Source organism: Cucurbita maxima, unplaced genomic scaffold (genome assembly GCF_002738345.1).
Source record: "Cucurbita maxima cultivar Rimu unplaced genomic scaffold, Cmax_1.0 Cma_Scf00025, whole genome shotgun sequence".
Lineage (NCBI taxonomy): Eukaryota > Viridiplantae > Streptophyta > Magnoliopsida > Cucurbitales > Cucurbitaceae > Cucurbita > Cucurbita maxima.
The window spans coordinates 2,055,097-2,070,409 of NW_019272041.1; the positions used below are offsets into that span (position 1 = coordinate 2,055,097).

At 35.4% G+C, this 15,313-nt stretch overlaps 4 protein-coding genes across 6 annotated transcripts in view; 2 read left to right on the plus strand and 2 right to left on the minus strand.

Annotated features, from left to right (window-relative positions):
* Window positions 1-951: 951 nt before the first annotated feature.
* On the minus strand, window positions 952-5,986 carry LOC111498468 (syntaxin-22). Its single transcript, XM_023149733.1, has 7 exons — window positions 5,358-5,986; window positions 3,873-3,966; window positions 3,454-3,593; window positions 3,070-3,144; window positions 2,293-2,450; window positions 2,118-2,218; window positions 952-1,549 (listed from the first exon to the last, which is right to left on the minus strand). The coding sequence occupies exons 1-7, from the start codon at window positions 5,546-5,548 to the stop codon at window positions 1,484-1,486; spliced, it is 825 nt and encodes a 274-aa protein (XP_023005501.1). The 5' UTR covers window positions 5,549-5,986; the 3' UTR covers window positions 952-1,483.
* Window positions 5,987-7,432: 1,446 nt separating this feature from the next.
* On the plus strand, window positions 7,433-10,322 carry LOC111498464 (binding partner of ACD11 1-like). 3 transcript variants are annotated; one of them, XM_023149728.1, is made up of 5 exons: window positions 7,433-7,619; window positions 8,283-8,392; window positions 8,475-8,550; window positions 9,256-9,339; window positions 9,446-10,322. In XM_023149728.1, the coding sequence occupies exons 1-5, from the start codon at window positions 7,614-7,616 to the stop codon at window positions 10,037-10,039; spliced, it is 870 nt and encodes a 289-aa protein (XP_023005496.1). In that variant the 5' UTR covers window positions 7,433-7,613; the 3' UTR covers window positions 10,040-10,322. The 3 variants fall into 3 exon arrangements, with proteins under 3 accessions (XP_023005496.1, XP_023005497.1, XP_023005498.1); XM_023149729.1 differs by having other exon boundaries at window positions 8,286-8,392; window positions 9,446-10,312; XM_023149730.1 differs by having other exon boundaries at window positions 8,289-8,392; window positions 9,446-10,312.
* A 1,046-nt stretch (window positions 10,323-11,368) lies between these two features.
* Window positions 11,369-14,288, plus strand: LOC111498550 (dolichol-phosphate mannose synthase subunit 2). Its single transcript, XM_023149849.1, has 3 exons — window positions 11,369-11,547; window positions 13,742-13,848; window positions 13,963-14,288. The coding sequence occupies exons 2-3, from the start codon at window positions 13,759-13,761 to the stop codon at window positions 14,113-14,115; spliced, it is 243 nt and encodes an 80-aa protein (XP_023005617.1). The 5' UTR covers window positions 11,369-11,547; window positions 13,742-13,758; the 3' UTR covers window positions 14,116-14,288.
* Window positions 14,289-14,359: 71 nt separating this feature from the next.
* The window catches only part of LOC111498524 (probable calcium-binding protein CML18), a 2,828-nt gene continuing 1,874 nt past the window's right edge, over window positions 14,360-15,313 (minus strand). Inside the window, exon 2 of the mRNA XM_023149815.1 lies at window positions 14,360-14,876. The gene's annotated coding sequence lies outside the window, so the exon portion shown is untranslated. The remainder of the gene's footprint in view (window positions 14,877-15,313) is intronic.

The following is a 15,313-nucleotide window of genomic DNA, read 5'->3' on the forward strand; positions in this document are numbered from 1 at the left end:
TTGGTTTGGTGTAGGCTGGTCTTTTTTGTATTTGGCCATTTGAATCCATATTTTTTTGACAAAGAATCATATTTTTAAACAAAGTTGGTAATGACAAGATTGTATTTATATGTTCCAAGCTTTAGATTGACTTATTTTATTAGGATATTTATTCTTGGCTTGGATCTAGGGAGGTTCATTATTTTTGGAGTTTAGAATATTATTTTTAAAGCTTTTAAGTTACGATTTAATGAAGTGTTTTTGAAGTTGAGAATATTATTTTTAAAACTTTTTAAGTTACATTTAACTTAACCAGAATTTTTAAGTTTAGAATATTAGTTTTAAAATTTTAAGTTACGATTTAACTAGGAATTACGATACCAGTTTAGAATAAAATTGTAAGTTACGATTTAACTAGGAATTACGATACCAGTTTAGAATAAAATTGTAAGTTACGATTTAACTGATGGTGTGCAATAACGTAGTATTGGTGATATGCAAGTTACTATGACCATAGATTACTCATAAATTTTAAATTTATGTAGTTGCTTAGACGAAAATGGCATATTATAATTCTCTTTTAAGTCATGAACTTATTCCTTCGTAATTTTTGTATTTAATTTACATGAAAAAATTATTCATAATCTTTATAGAAGTTTATCTTAAATTATGGGTTTTGAAACTTCTCCTTTGTTCAAACTTGTAAGTCAACTCTTCTTTTGTAGGCGTGCCCTTAGTCTAGACGAGAATCTTTTAAAAGAAGTAAAATTTTGCTAATTTGATTTCTATGAGATCCCAACAAGTAATAACAAAGCCTTCGTTTTCAACACCAAATAATTCGATTTCATAACTGCAAAACTCGTTCATCGACTCTATGTCCATTCGAGTACATTTTTCAACCAGCCCCAGATTTTGCAGATAAAATAAAAAGCCATCATATAGAAAAGGCTCCTCTTTGCCCAACATAAGAACAGCAGGCAAAGTTTCTACGATTCAGTCACTATGTCGAGTACAGAAATCAATCCAGAAAACACGAACAAGACTACAAACCCATTTATTTTAGTACAAAAGCCATATTATCTCAACCCTAGAATGTGAGAGAAAGAGAGCGCTCTGTCTCTCTTCCTTGCATTTCACCAACCAAGATACAGTTGGGGTAAATGGTTTGTGTGTGCAACAGTACAGAGGAGAAAAGAGAGAGAGAAGAAAAATAATTTATCAATATAATTGAATGGTTAAAAGAACAAGGAACAAACGGGTAGGTTGCACACCTTCACACAAAAAGGTTATAGCATTTCCAAATAGAAGAGGATGGTCGACCTGACAGAAGCAAACAGTATACCAATGGCAGATCGACAAGTGTACATCGAGCCCCCCCTTCACAACCCTTTTCCCAGAAGGCAGGATCCACGACAACGTAAGCTTATCAAAAGAAACTAACAGGCAGATTGATCTTGCCACCATAGCAGCAGCAAGTTTGTTTAGTCAATGCAAGTTCTTTCATTTAAGCAACAACTATTATGATCACAATGAGAAGGATTATACCAAATATCACCAAAAGCAAGCAAGCCTGTCAATCAAATTAAAAATAAAAAATACAACGAATTAGATGTAAGAACACCACATGAAACACGGAGTTACACGTTTGTGGTTTTTAATTGTGAAAATTTGACCATAAAAGCACAAATACCACCACAGTGCATACAGCCGTGCCCATCTATTTGGGTATTAAAGGGCACCCTTAGTTGATTAAAGTTTAACACAGTGATCTCACTTGCTCAATTATAACAAGAATGAGAAGAAAAAAACAAGTTCAGCATCCAATTATTTAATAAACATGCATGAATCATGGTTGTTAGGCATCCAAATGTTAGTTTGATAAACTAAACACAGCTTCAACTGACTTCTAAAGGCTCGAAATGCAATGAGAACCGACGAACGATGTCACTCCTTACTATCTCTACCCTCCTACTATAAGTTTGAGACTCTAGCTTCAAAATACAAACATAAGAATTAAATAAAGACTTTGTACTATCGTGAAAGTGCAAAGTGAAGAATAGCAAATAACCTGTTGCAACTCATGGTTTAATTGATATGAAAAAGAATACTGAAGAATATAAGGAAACGTAAGGGCTCACCAGAGATGAATTTGATCTTTGTGTCTTTGAAGCTTTGACAAGCTGAGTTGTTCCCTGTGATGTTGCAGCGTGGGAACTCTCTATGTTGGATCCAATATCATCTGCAACATGGAGATATATACATGAATAACTTGAGCTACACACAACTGCAACTTTATAAACTCAAGTTCCTTACCAATCATGGCTCCCTGTTCATGAACTAGAACAGCAAGATCTTTGAAAATTTCATTGACCTCTCCAATTTGCTGCTGGATTTCATGAATACCCTGTTCTCTTTCCTCAATTATTGCCTCATTGAAGGCAATTTCATTGTCCAGCAGCAAGACCTCTTGTCTGCACAAACCATTCAATTAAGTAATAAGCTACGCATGCGCCTGCCTTATCATAATTAAGTTGCACAATGGGGAAGAGGGAGTATCAAATTTTAGAAAAACACTGAATATAGCATGGCAGAAAATATATGCATGACAGCGCATTCTACGAAACCTAGATAGGCCTTAGGATTCACCATACGAAAGGATATTCCTCGGTTATTGATTCTGGTAGTATCAAATAACTATAGCATTTTTCAAATCAAATAATCACACTATTTGTTAAGCAAGAAAAAAGAAACAACTAAAAGAAAGGGAAAATGACATAATAATTTCACTTCCTGTTATTAGCTTCTAACTGCTCAAATCTACCAAATGATTTTCTCATCTTTAACCTGATTTATTCAGGACTTTGTTTTTTGCAAGAAAATAACACAACTACCAAAGAGAAACCCCCTAAAGAAAAGACTTAAACTCATTTAAAGAGTTTTTAGCACTATGTTTTTATATGAAATGATGTTCTTGCATACATGGGCCCAACATTTCATCAGTAAATAGTGCAGAGTATTTGAAACATAAATTCAACTGCATAACCCAACAATCAATCACCGAGCAACAAAATGCAGAGAAAAAACTGTTACCTCCTGGATTCCACAAGGAGGGCACGCTGTTCAAGATTATTTTCTGAGCTTGCATCTGACTCACCGGCTGTGTAGCTGTAAATAGGTTCAACCAAACCACATTGCATTACAATGTTAATAGTCATACTAATGTGTTCAAATCAAATCAAATCCAAGAGTAAATAATATTCTCAAGTAAATCCAAGGTAGTCAGTAATCAACAAACACTCCAAGCAAATAACTTATATCAGAAGGAACAACCCAACATGTTTCTTTGGGCGAATAGCTTGCCTCTTTTCCATATCTCTCTCCTTCTGATGAAACGGAATTACATTCCTCTTTTATCTCTTTTTCAGGAAAAAGAGAACAAAAAAAGTACATATGTTTATAATGAACCTGACATACCTAGAAGGTAGAACTGCCTGGGGAACAAACGGTGTATATGCTGTTTCCCTCTCAGCTGCAAGTCGTTGAGCCTTCTGAAATTCTTTCAACACTGCTTGAAAATCTTTTGCAAGCTTAGCATCTGCAATTTTCTTGCTGGCCTGCAGCATTATCACATCGTCTGAGAAAGTAGGAGACGGATAATTCTCAAGTTACTAATGTAGTTACTAATGTAGGTACTAATATAACATGTCCTAACTTACAGTCATACTCTATCATTGTTGATGGATCAGATTAACACTTATTCCAATTCTCTACTACAATATAGGAATATTTTGTTCTTGCTATGAAAGTAGGAATTGGCATCCTAGCTTAACATTTCATCACTGCCAGGGGGGGACTTTTGGAGAGAGAGGTGGGTGTTTAGAAAAAAGTCTTACGTTAACTCCAGCGTGATGATCTATTTCACTGGCTTGTTTAAGTTTAGCAGAGGTGTCTTTAACCAACTGTCCAATATGTAACCTGGTCTTGTGCCTGCAAGATGTCAACAAAGTATTAAAACATTTTCCGATGGGAACAAAGATTAACATGGAAATGTAGACTATAGTAGTGTCTCTAAGATAATTGACAAGGTAAGTTTAACTACTCAATGAGGATCAATGAAATGTCAGTTGAAAAGGCCTGTGGTCATTTCAAATTAAAATTATAGAAGTTACGACAATACATGAGCACAACCCATCATACTGACAATTGTATTAAAAGAGCACAAAAAATTCAATGATGAAATTACTAGAGATCCTAGGTATTTTGTAATTTATCCATTTGAACTGAATATTGATGGGAAAGATGTATATGTGTAAGCTAGTGGAAATATCATAGTCCTCATACTACGTTAGAAATGCTACAAATGATCTATGTATATCATTTTAACAGAGATTAATTGGAACAAGAGGAATACAGGAGCGATTTATTTTTATTATTTTACAAGGCCAAATACTACTGATGCTATTCATACAAGACACCTACACATTTATTAGTTGTACAGGCATAGTCTTTACAAAAGCAACCATGAAGACAGTTATCAGTTCTTTTTTCTCCATAGCTACCAAATGTGGGGAAAATTTCTGGAGACCTTTTAAGCCAAGTAAGATTTCCCAGGAGTACTAATGAAGATATCAAACAACTTCCTTGTCAGTCAAATTCTTAAGAGAAAGGGCTAAGATGTGTAGGTTAACTCTCCGCCGGCTACTTTATGGAAGATTTAGCAAAGAGGAACCAAAAAATTTCAAAGATATGTCCAATTGGCGAGAAGCAAAATTAAGAATCTGTGAGTCAATGCATCTATGGCAATAATTTTGGGTGGTCAAGATAAAGAGAAACCCGTTCTTTTGTAGTTCGTTTGAGCCCGGTTCCCTCAATCCCAGCCCCTATGCAGAGTAAAGTTTTGCTTCTTATCTAAAAAAATTGAAGAAACCCAAATCAAATATGACGAAGCAAATGGAATAGCTATACATGGAAACTCCAAGCGAGTGGACCCATTGGTATATCAAATGGCTCAGGCTACACAAAACTGAGAGACAAAAACTAAAAGCTCTAGAAACTTCATGGCGAAGAAATTTAAGACTAAGATACCCGTTCGCTGAGGATGTTATGGCACTATTCCAAAAAAATGGGTATCCCCCATGCAGATCTTCTCCACGGTCAGGATTCTTTTTTTCATAGAGAATCCCTCCACCAGGGGAGAACAAACGCCAAGGATAACGTACAAGACAAAACTCAAAAGAAACCCAAAATTTCTTAAAACAGACGAAAATTGCCAAAAATGCAACAATCCATACAAAATGGCAAAGATAACATCAATAACTCATAAAATTAAGGAAACCTAACAGAAAATGAAAAAAAATGAAAACAATTACACAACTCACAGCTTCTCGCGTAGCTCGGGAGTATCCTTCGGCGTTCCCAAGGTGTTAACAAGCCTCTGAAACGTAGCGACGGCAGTATTAATCTGAAAAATACCCGAGGCAACGGCTTGCGTGGGATCTTGTTTGCCATTGACGAGGTCTCTCCTCGAAGAAGCAAACGGACGACCAGCCTCGATATCTTGAAAGCTCATGTCGCCGAGATCCCAACTTTTCCAAAGAGAGAAAAACAGAGAGAGAAACAGAGAGAAACAGAGAGAACGAGAGATCAAACCAAAATTCAAGAAGAACAAATTCTCCCCTGGAAATAAGGATCCGGGACCAAGATGAAGGCGTCGTTCCTGTGGACGAGGATCAGAGGAACCCTCAAATCAAATTGGGGAAAAGGGGCGAATTAGGGCAATGGAAGATTGGCCTATGAGGAATTCGCAATGAGAATGCGAGAGGAATTCAACCTTTTAGAGAGAGAGAATCGATGATGATGATGATGATGATGATGGCGGCGATGGAGGAGAGAGAAAGCAAATAATGAGGTGTAAGAGTTTTGTTACGCTGTGACGATCAACATAATGATCCCCTTATTCTCGACACGTGTATGGCTAAGATCCCTCTGAAATTCCCGCGAGAAAAATGAGGAGATTTTAATATTTTAATTCCAATTATAATAATTTTATTTTATATTTCACCGGAGATACTTTAGATTAAGTAATTTTAATTATAAAAACCATAATAAATAAATAATGTTTTTAAATTTAATTTCATTTAGAACTTAATTAATGAAAATAAATAATGTGTAGGTTAAACAAACACGTGTTATTATTGAAATAATAATTTATTATTTGAAACTAATTAATAAATTTATTTTAAAATTCAATTAACACAAGTTTATAATTTTAAAATAATAATTAACTTAATTAAATTAAAATTATATTCATGGAATAAATAACATGGGAAATAAAAATAATGTTTTTCAAGTTAATCTCTATTGATTAAAAAATTAATTTGTTATTATTTTTTAAAAATTCAATTAAAATTTTTTATTTAAAATCAATAAAATAAGTTTTTATAAGAAAATAGTATTTTAAGCTCAAATTATAGTGAATTATATTTTTTTTATGTAACGACCCTGGGTCGTGTGTAATTAGTAAGTGTAGCAGCTATCATCTCTCTCTATCTCTCTCTCAAGTTTTTTCCCGCTCGCTTAGTCTCGATCTCTTTCCTCCTCGACACAACACCTCAAATGTCACTGTCTTCTCTATATGATCGTCTATCAATCAATTTCCATCATCGTCGTTCTTGCCCTAGACACAAAAGAACAACATTTTCTTTTGGGTTTTTTATGGAGATAAACGAAGTTGCAACGTCGTTTGTCGATGTCCAATGATTAAGAGCACTCAAAGGATGATGCCCCTGTCGTGGTTGCCTGTGGTGCACATTTTTGTTATGAAGCGCATGGAATTAGTACATCTCGATCTTGATTCTTGTATAACCCGTAACGGTAATTCTCATTTTTTAGTTGTTGATGATCGTATGAGCTATTGGACTATTGCACAGCTTATGCACAATATGCGAACCAAAACAAGAATATAAAAGAGTGCTTTATCAGAAACCGTATGGTTATTCATATCATCTAATAATTTTTTAATAATTAAAAGACAGTAAAACAATCCAACCCAATTTAGATTGTGAGCTCTATCTGAATGGTTCAAGCTGCCAACTCAAGTAACTGAACTTTGTGTTAGTCTGGAATATTTTTTTTAATTTAACTCGGCTCTATAATTTTAAAATAGAATAAAATCTATAATATAAATATTTAAATGTTATTTTAACCTAAAAAAAAATAATTAAATTCTGATTTGGCAATCTCACAATGTGGCTGAAGACAACTTGTAAGTTGCAACGTTGCCCGTCACGGTTTCCGTGCAAAAGGCCGTCCCGTGATGGAAATTCCTCCGTTTCGTTAACGCTCCGTATCGAATCCACATCGGTACTTTATCTCGCGTAATGGCGCGTGTAGTACACGTCCCCTAATACAAAATATCTCGATACTATAAATATCCATTAAAACGGAGCCTTGTTTCTGCGTGCATAGCAATTTTTCTTTCATTAGAGGCGACGAAGACTTGGGGCACGCACTGTGAGAAAATCCCAAATTCAGAATCAGATTTTCCGGTTCAATTCGTATAGGATTCCGGGTTCCGGATATCGTCGGTTGATTCTGTCTCCGTTCCGGCGGTTTTATCTTAGTCATTTCCAGCGATGTCGGTTAGTACTTCGTGAATTTTCCTCTCTTTTCGTTGTGTTTGAAGATTGGGATTGGGATTGGGATTGGGATTGGGATTGGGGTTGGGATTGGGATTGGGAGTTGGAAATGGTTTGGGCAAGATTTTGTTGGTTTAGGTTTGGAGCCGTAGTTTGTAGTTTCTCATCGGGGTTATAACGAATCAGTGCAATGTGGGGCGAAGGGATTAGATCTCTTGTGGTTTATCTTCCGTTTGACTTTCTCATTTGGAGGTTTTGTGTTTGGTTGAGATTTGCCCAATCGGTGAGTCAAGAATCGAGATTAATGTTTAAGCTAATCGCTCCATTTCTATGTTCTGATTGATTATGAGTTCATGCCATATCTGTTTCTCCTACTGAATCTGGAGCTGCAAAAGAAGCATGAATCCGAAATTAGTGATGCTTGTAATTAATACTTTGCGCCTTTAGATCATAATTTCCGGTTGGCTTGTTGATATCCATCCTTTTCTTCGCTGCACCATTGAGATTTTCATCTATTTTTTCTGGCCATAGTTGATTTTTTACTCTCTTTCTGCCTTCTGGTTATCACGATTCAGTAGTAGAAATGAATTTGTGCATCATACTGGAGATAGTGAGAGACTTCTTGATCTGTGTTTTGCATATAAATGCAACTGTTTTGTTCTGTAGCAGCAGGTTAGGACTGTTAAAGTCAGCAATGTCTCCTTGGGAGCATCTGAACGAGATATCATGGAGTTTTTTTCCTTTTCTGGTGACATTGAATATCTGGAAATGCAGAGGTTTGTGTACGATTTTTAATTCCAGTTATGATATATATTCAGTTCATTCAATTTTATGCAAACGCTAAGTGTTCTTGTGCAGTGAAAGTGAACGGTCTCAAATTGCTTATGTGACATTTAAGGATGTACAAGGAGCTGAGACTGCTGTTCTTCTGTCTGTAAGTTCACTTTGTAGACAATATCTATAGTTAACAGTAATTATAGAAGTCTTATACCCCATTGGCATTTAAGATATAACTCTCTTCGATTCGATTAATAGTGGAACTATTTGTCAGTGTTGAAGTATGGTTGGCAATATGATCGTTAAATGTTAAAAATGATGGTGTTCTTGGGTGTTATTAGTGGCAGAGCCTTGTCTAGGGAGAGGATGATGCTTTAACCTTCAACGTTATAATAGGAAGAGATTAGTAAGGGCCTTTACATCTCTTCTTCTACTCTCTTTATCTTTACCTACACCTTACATCCGACCTACCTTCGTAAATCTGCAACAGTTCCCACCTATAAATGAATATAAGAGGCTAGCCTCCGTATTAGGTGGATCGTGTTGCCATTTCATGATATATGATCTGAGGGAGCATTTGCCCCTTAACGAGTTAAATGTTGTAAGGGACATAACCTTGATGCTTCCAGCTGGAGATCAAATTTTGGCTTGATTGCTCCTTTTGTTGAGAGTTTAAGGTAGATCTTAGCTGGAAGTTTGTTCTATGTGTATTAAAATTTCCCCTTGTCCTTTTCCTTGTGATGTATTTTGTCTTGAATTTTTGTTCAGTACATTTTAAACTTGTTATAATGAATTGACTAATGACACCCTGCCATAAGAATTGCCTGAGCTTCTTAGATTAATGGGTTCAAATTCTTGTCAGGGAGCAACTATAGTGGATCTTTCTGTCAACATCACTCTGTGTCCTGAATATGAGCTCCCTCCAGAAGCTACCGCGGCACCACCTGTAAGATTCTTGGGAGCGTTGTCCCTTTTTTGGGCTGCTGTGTGTAAGCCTGTTTGTCACTTCATATGTTCTCTTAGTTGACCAGTTTATTGTCTTGATTGTGTAGGCCCCAGGAGCTAAAGAACCTGGTGCTGCTGAATCCGCCTTTCGGAAAGCCGAGGATGTGGTTAGCGGCATGCTTGCCAAGGGCTTTATATTGGGTAAAGATGCAGTCAACTCCGCAAAGGCATTTGATGAGAAACATCAATTATCTTCCACGGCCTCAGCCAAAGTTGCTACATTTGATAAGAAAATTGGGTTCACTGAGAAAATTAGTGCTGGTACATCGTTGGTGAGCGACAAAGTTCGGGAAGTCGACCAGAAGTTTCAGGTTTCGGAGAAGACTAAATCAGCATTTGCAGTTGCAGAGGAAAAAGTTAGCACTGCTGGGTCTGCCATTATGAAAAACCGATACATATTGACCGGGACTAGCTGGGTTACTGGCGCTTTCAGTAAGGTAGCCAAGGCAGCTGGAGAGGTTGGTCAGAAAACAAAAGAGAAAGTCGAGGAGTCGGAAGAAGAACAGAGAAAGAAAATGGTCGAAGATTTTGCTCAGGTTCATCTCTCGGAATCCCCTAAAGGAGGAGCAGCAGCAGCATCTGCACCCCCTGAGCCTCAACAACGCCCCAAGCCCGAACCCGCTCAAGGTCTGATTCTCTGAATTGTTGTCATGTTTGTTGATATCTATGTCTGAAAGTTCATGTAGTTGTAATGTGTACTTCCCCTTCACTTCTGGCATATCATGGTGGTTATATTTTAGGGTGAAAAAATATAGAATAGATTTCTTGCTCAATTAGTAGTCGGACTTCGATTGCTTAAGATATCTTCATTTGACAGGATGATTTAAAAACAGCAGATTTTTCCATATTGAAAAACAATTTCTGCTCTTTCTATCATTGCTATGTATCAGTGCTGTTCTGGGCTAGTTTTTGGAGTTCCAGAGACTTATTCGTGTTATGTGCTTCGAATTTTCTTTTATTTTACAAAACTTTGTTCTTTCTGCAGCATAGGTATCTAATAAGTTCTTAAATTTTTTAAATATTGTTTAGTCGAGATTTTCAAAATTTTGTATCTAATTGGTTTGTTTGAGAAGAATCTTTTTTATGATTATGTCGTTACAAGTACTTAAGAGGAATATGACATGATGGGTCAACGAAACAATGCTAAAAGAAAATCAACCCACTGGTTCAAACGATTGACATCTACCGTAGGATAAACGATGTCGAAGTACTTAAGGGGCGGATGACATGATAGGTCAACGAAGCATGCCTAGATACCGTAGGATTTAACAGATAAATCTAGTTTTCTTTGGTTTTTATGATTTATTAGAACAAAATCTATTCACGTGATAACTTAATTGAGTTTAACGAACAAAAAGTTGGTTAGTACATAAGAAATTTTATGATCTAATTCTACTCTAGTAATGAGACAAAGTTTCATCTTGATACGGTTTTAGCCTTGCAAGTGTCAGATTATTATAAAGTTAGGAATGGTAATGACATAAGAAGATATAATTAAACATCTTTAAAATTTTTAAAAGGCACATAAGGGCAACGTGCATAGTTAGGGTCGGCCTATTAAGAACCTTCAACGTTTTCAACTTTTATAGTTCTAAAAAATGTTATTTTGGTATGGGATGTGACGTTAAGACTGAACACGTGAGATAAGTAATAAAGAAAGCAAAAGGTCCTATGGGGGGCTGGGGAACATCCGAGCATAGTTAATCCATGTGGATAGTTTGAGCCGTGTTGGCAAAATGACTCTGTTTGAGGATGAATTTACTATTTTACCCCTCAAATTTAAAATTATAACATCATCAAAATTTAATGTTAAAAGGAGATTTACGTACATCGACGTGGCATGTGTAAAAAAGAATAAATAAATAAATATTGATCCAACCATTTACAATTGTTATTAGAATAATAATAATAATAATAACGAGGACATAAGCGTAATTTTAAATCCTGTGAGGGCTAACTAAACAAAGTCCAAGCTTCTTCATTTTCCCATATGGATTAGAAATCAAATTTCGCCTTCCAAATTGGCTCATTCTTCGGAAAAACCCTTCCAGATTCTTGCCGCATTCCTTAATCCTTCCAATATTTTCACCTCCGATTACGTTCATCGTTCGATCAATCACCCAGAATTCCGGCGACGACGACGAATCAGGTACGAGTTCTATACCACTCTATCTGGTAACACTTCGATTATCTCTGGCTGCAAAAATTTCGGCGATATTTGATCTCTGTTATGATTTTTACTGGGCGAATTCGTTGATTCCATTTGAAAAATATGAAGTCTGCAATTATTGTTCTGTCTTTACATGAATTGATTTCAATTTATAAGATGGTACTGTGATTAGCTTGATCGATATTTGCCGAGTCTGTTTACTATATCTTCAGCAGTATTAGCTTCAATTGTTTCACATTTCTTATTATAAACAAGTATTGTAGGTTAAACAGGATTGGTTGTTGGTGTGTGTAAACTAAAATTATGTGACTATAAACCAATTGGTGGCAAAAATCCCAGAAATGAGAATAGAGAATGCAAGAACTGAAAACGTTTAGGTTTTGGTAATAAAGATTGTTACTGTTTCTTTGTGATTTGATTGCTTCATGGCATCATATGCAATGTTCATTTGGTTCTAGAATTAAGTAGTTGTTTCTGAGACACAGATGATATTGGCTATTGAATACTTTTCCTTCATTATTTAGTAACTATGATCAAGGTCGTTAAATGGTGGCAGATACCTAAAATCCTAACATAGCCTTAAATCTATAGTTTTATTTCAAATTCAAATATCAGATTATGAAACAGTCCCTTTGTTTTGTTATGTTTTGAAGTCTCCATGAATATAACTTGGCAGAACAAAAAGGACTCTATTGTTACCCCTCTCTTCTACCTCTTAAGATTTTAGAATTTTCTTCTTCTTTGCAATTTCCCCTTGAATGCCAATAGTTCCTTCGTCTTCCTTTTTCAATTATAGAACTTGTACATGCCTTTCTCTCACATTTATAAAAATCAAAACCCATTTTCATGTCTAAAACATATTTTCTGGGTATCCATGGTCCCAATGAACTGATCTCAAGTCTTCTGGGATCCATTTCAGGTCATCCATGCCAGTGGAAGTGCATTTATGGTCCTGTTTTGCAAATTTTGAAATTTGATTTTCACACCTGGGATGTTGTATTAAAATAGAAATTTCTTGGAAAGTTATGAAACTTTTGCTCTAGGTTTTTTTTGTCTCTTATTCCCTTGAAGCTTGATTTGTGTTCTAAAGATTATGAATTGCTTGTCATCCCAGTGCATTTCCTACTTTTCACTTATACGAATGCAACTGTGAGAATCAATGATAATCCAGTTCATACGCATGGTTTTGAATTGTTCACATGGTGTTCCTCTTAGTTTGTTCAATGTGGAACTTTTCTTCTTCTTTTTCTTAATTGAAAAATCACTTCCATTGAGAAAAATAAACGAACACACAAAAGTGATATGAAACTTTGGACCAAAGGTCAAGCAGAAATTTCTAGCTGTTTAATGTTGTCTGAACAACATCCAGATGTGCATCTCCATTCTTCCAAGTACATCCCGTCTTGTGAGGTCGATGGAGTTAGTTCTGGTTGATTAATTATTTGTACAGATTAGCACAAGAATGCACGTATATCTATAATTGTATTATTATGGATTAGGTTGATCATATATCATTACTTTTTTAAAAAGGTCATACCAATCCCATAATCTTCTTTTTTCTCGATAAAAGGGAGGGTTGTATTAATATCCGTGCACAAGATCAAAATGAGTCACGATTAGTTATTCAACAATCTAGTTTAAATGAGTGAGAGATGGTATTTGAATATCCAATTGGTGCATTTACAATGACTTGTTAAGATTAATCATCTATGAAAATATATGAAAACTTTTTGGTGGAATTAGCAAATATTACTAATAAGGTTAAGGTTTCCTCTTGTCGTGAACTCTGTCTAGTAGTCAGACTGAATTCTTATATAACATGCCAAGCCAAAGCACTGCAATATGTGATAACACACTTTTTGTTTAGGGTTTAGCACAGAAGTTGTACACGGTGATCTCTATATTTATGCTATGTTTGGCAGTACGTAGTGGCTATGTAACACTTTCTATTCCTAGTTTTTATGTTTGGAAATAATGTATTGTGTTTCCTCATATGCTTTATGAGGAAACACTAATAGAGTGTTTTAGGCACAAATAATTAATGGAGAAGCAGTTTAAAGTATTTTCAAGAGTGTTCACAACTAATTCTCTAGTAAATTTGTTATTAAGTACGTGGTACTAAAGGCTTATAAATAAATACTCGATACTGATGCGAATTGTATGATAATCACAGGAAGTAATAGCATCAAAATGGAGTTAGCAGACAAGATGGTTGGATTTTTGTTATCGCTAACTAGCTTGTCGATATTCACTTACTATACTTTCTGGGTCATTATCCTGGTAAGCTTATCTTCCATGTTCATACATATTCTGCCAAAATTTGATCTCATTTAGTAAACTCCATCATGTTCGTGGTTGTTATCAACCAATGTATTTTGTTTTGTTAAATGGCAGCCATTTGTTGATAGTGATCACTTCATCCACAACTATTTCTTACCACAAGAATATGCCATCTTGATACCTGTATTTGCTGGTGTGGTTCTTCTGTGCTTATTAGCCATATTTGTAGGAATAGTGATGCTAAAGTCCAAAAAGAAGAAGGCATGAGGATGGAGTTCAGTATTGTCTGTATTTTTGATAGTTCACTTAAAAAATGTGCTGCCTCGATGATTTTCGAACCATTCCCGTATGTATTTTTGTTAGTTGATTGGTCAAAATTCTTGTTTTTCAGTATAAGATTCATTTTACTTCAATTGAAATTATTACCATTTATTTCTCCATCTCCTTCCTTCATTCTCTCTTAAGGTTATTTATCACCTAGAAACATATTTTATGCTCAATCATACATTTTTTTCCTCTATTTACAAGGATTTTGTTCAATTAGCACATCTTTTAGGCATCTCTCGTCTCTAGACAAGCAAGAAACTCAAACTCAAACTCATCGCCTCGTTCTTTCCTTGAAAACACTTGAACAATCATAAGCTTAATCATCAAACACTTGAACAATCATAAGCTTAATCATCAAACACTTGAACAATCATAAGCTTAATCATCAAATAACAGAGATTTCAAAATGTTCGAAGATCAAAAATTGTGTGTTGGGAATCTACCACCATGCCATATTGGAAACTGGAATTGGAACAAAAATCCGCCACAAAAAACCCCAGCAGTGTTTGGTTTGGACTCCAACTTTATAAGCAACCAAAAATTTGAAACCTAACACAGCTTAAACGCTGTCTTTCTTTCAAGCAAATAAACATTCAAACTTAACCCAAAATTACCATTTTCGGTTTCTTCATAACATCTCCATCATGTTGGTACAGCAGTTTTCCCTCCAAACATACAATTTGCTGTTTGTTTTTCAACCACTGCAGAAAGATTTACAAGCACACACCTTAGTTTTCCATGCTCAAATTGTTGGCAGAGGTTTGTATATAACAATGCTAACATTTTTCACAATGACCATTTTACAAAAGTGGATAGATGATCAAACATACATTAATCAAATAAGCCTTACTCTTCGATTTCAAAAGTAATAGATCAGGGAGGGACAACATAGAGCTAACACTTAATATTTGAGAATACATGTATTCAAAAATCCCTGTCATGGCGGTCGTAATCAATCCATAGATACAAGAATCCATATGTTTATATGCAGTCAATCCCTGTCTTAACATAGAGCTAATAACCCGTCGCTCGGTCCACCTGTCTTAGCGGGTAAGCAACCCTACTTTCTTTAAGAAGTCATAGATTCGAGAATCCCCTCCATTATAAAGTAAATGAATATAAAAAAAGGGGTGGGGGG

What these genes read in the sequence shown, in the direction of transcription:
- LOC111498468 (XM_023149733.1), bottom strand. Translation starts at nt 5,548, where the DNA reads ATGAGCTTTCAAGATATCGAGGCTGGTCGTCCGTTTGCTTCTTCGAGG. An exon ending in ATCATCACGCTGGAGTTAAC is followed by an intron (nt 3,594 to 3,872) that starts GTAAGACTTTTT and finishes ATAATGCTGCAG; the next exon opens with GCCAGCAAGAAAATTGCAGA. An exon ending in CTCCTTGTGGAATCCAGGAG is followed by an intron (nt 2,451 to 3,069) that starts GTAACAGTTTTT and finishes TGGTTTGTGCAG; the next exon opens with ACAAGAGGTCTTGCTGCTGG.
- LOC111498464 (XM_023149728.1), top strand. An exon ending in AGACTGCTGTTCTTCTGTCT is followed by an intron (nt 8,551 to 9,255) that starts GTAAGTTCACTT and finishes AATTCTTGTCAG; the next exon opens with GGAGCAACTATAGTGGATCT. An exon ending in AAGCTACCGCGGCACCACCT is followed by an intron (nt 9,340 to 9,445) that starts GTAAGATTCTTG and finishes TTGATTGTGTAG; the next exon opens with GCCCCAGGAGCTAAAGAACC.
- LOC111498550 (XM_023149849.1), top strand. Translation starts at nt 13,759, where the DNA reads ATGGAGTTAGCAGACAAGATGGTTGGATTTTTGTTATCGCTAACTAGC. An exon ending in CTTTCTGGGTCATTATCCTG is followed by an intron (nt 13,849 to 13,962) that starts GTAAGCTTATCT and finishes GTTAAATGGCAG; the next exon opens with CCATTTGTTGATAGTGATCA.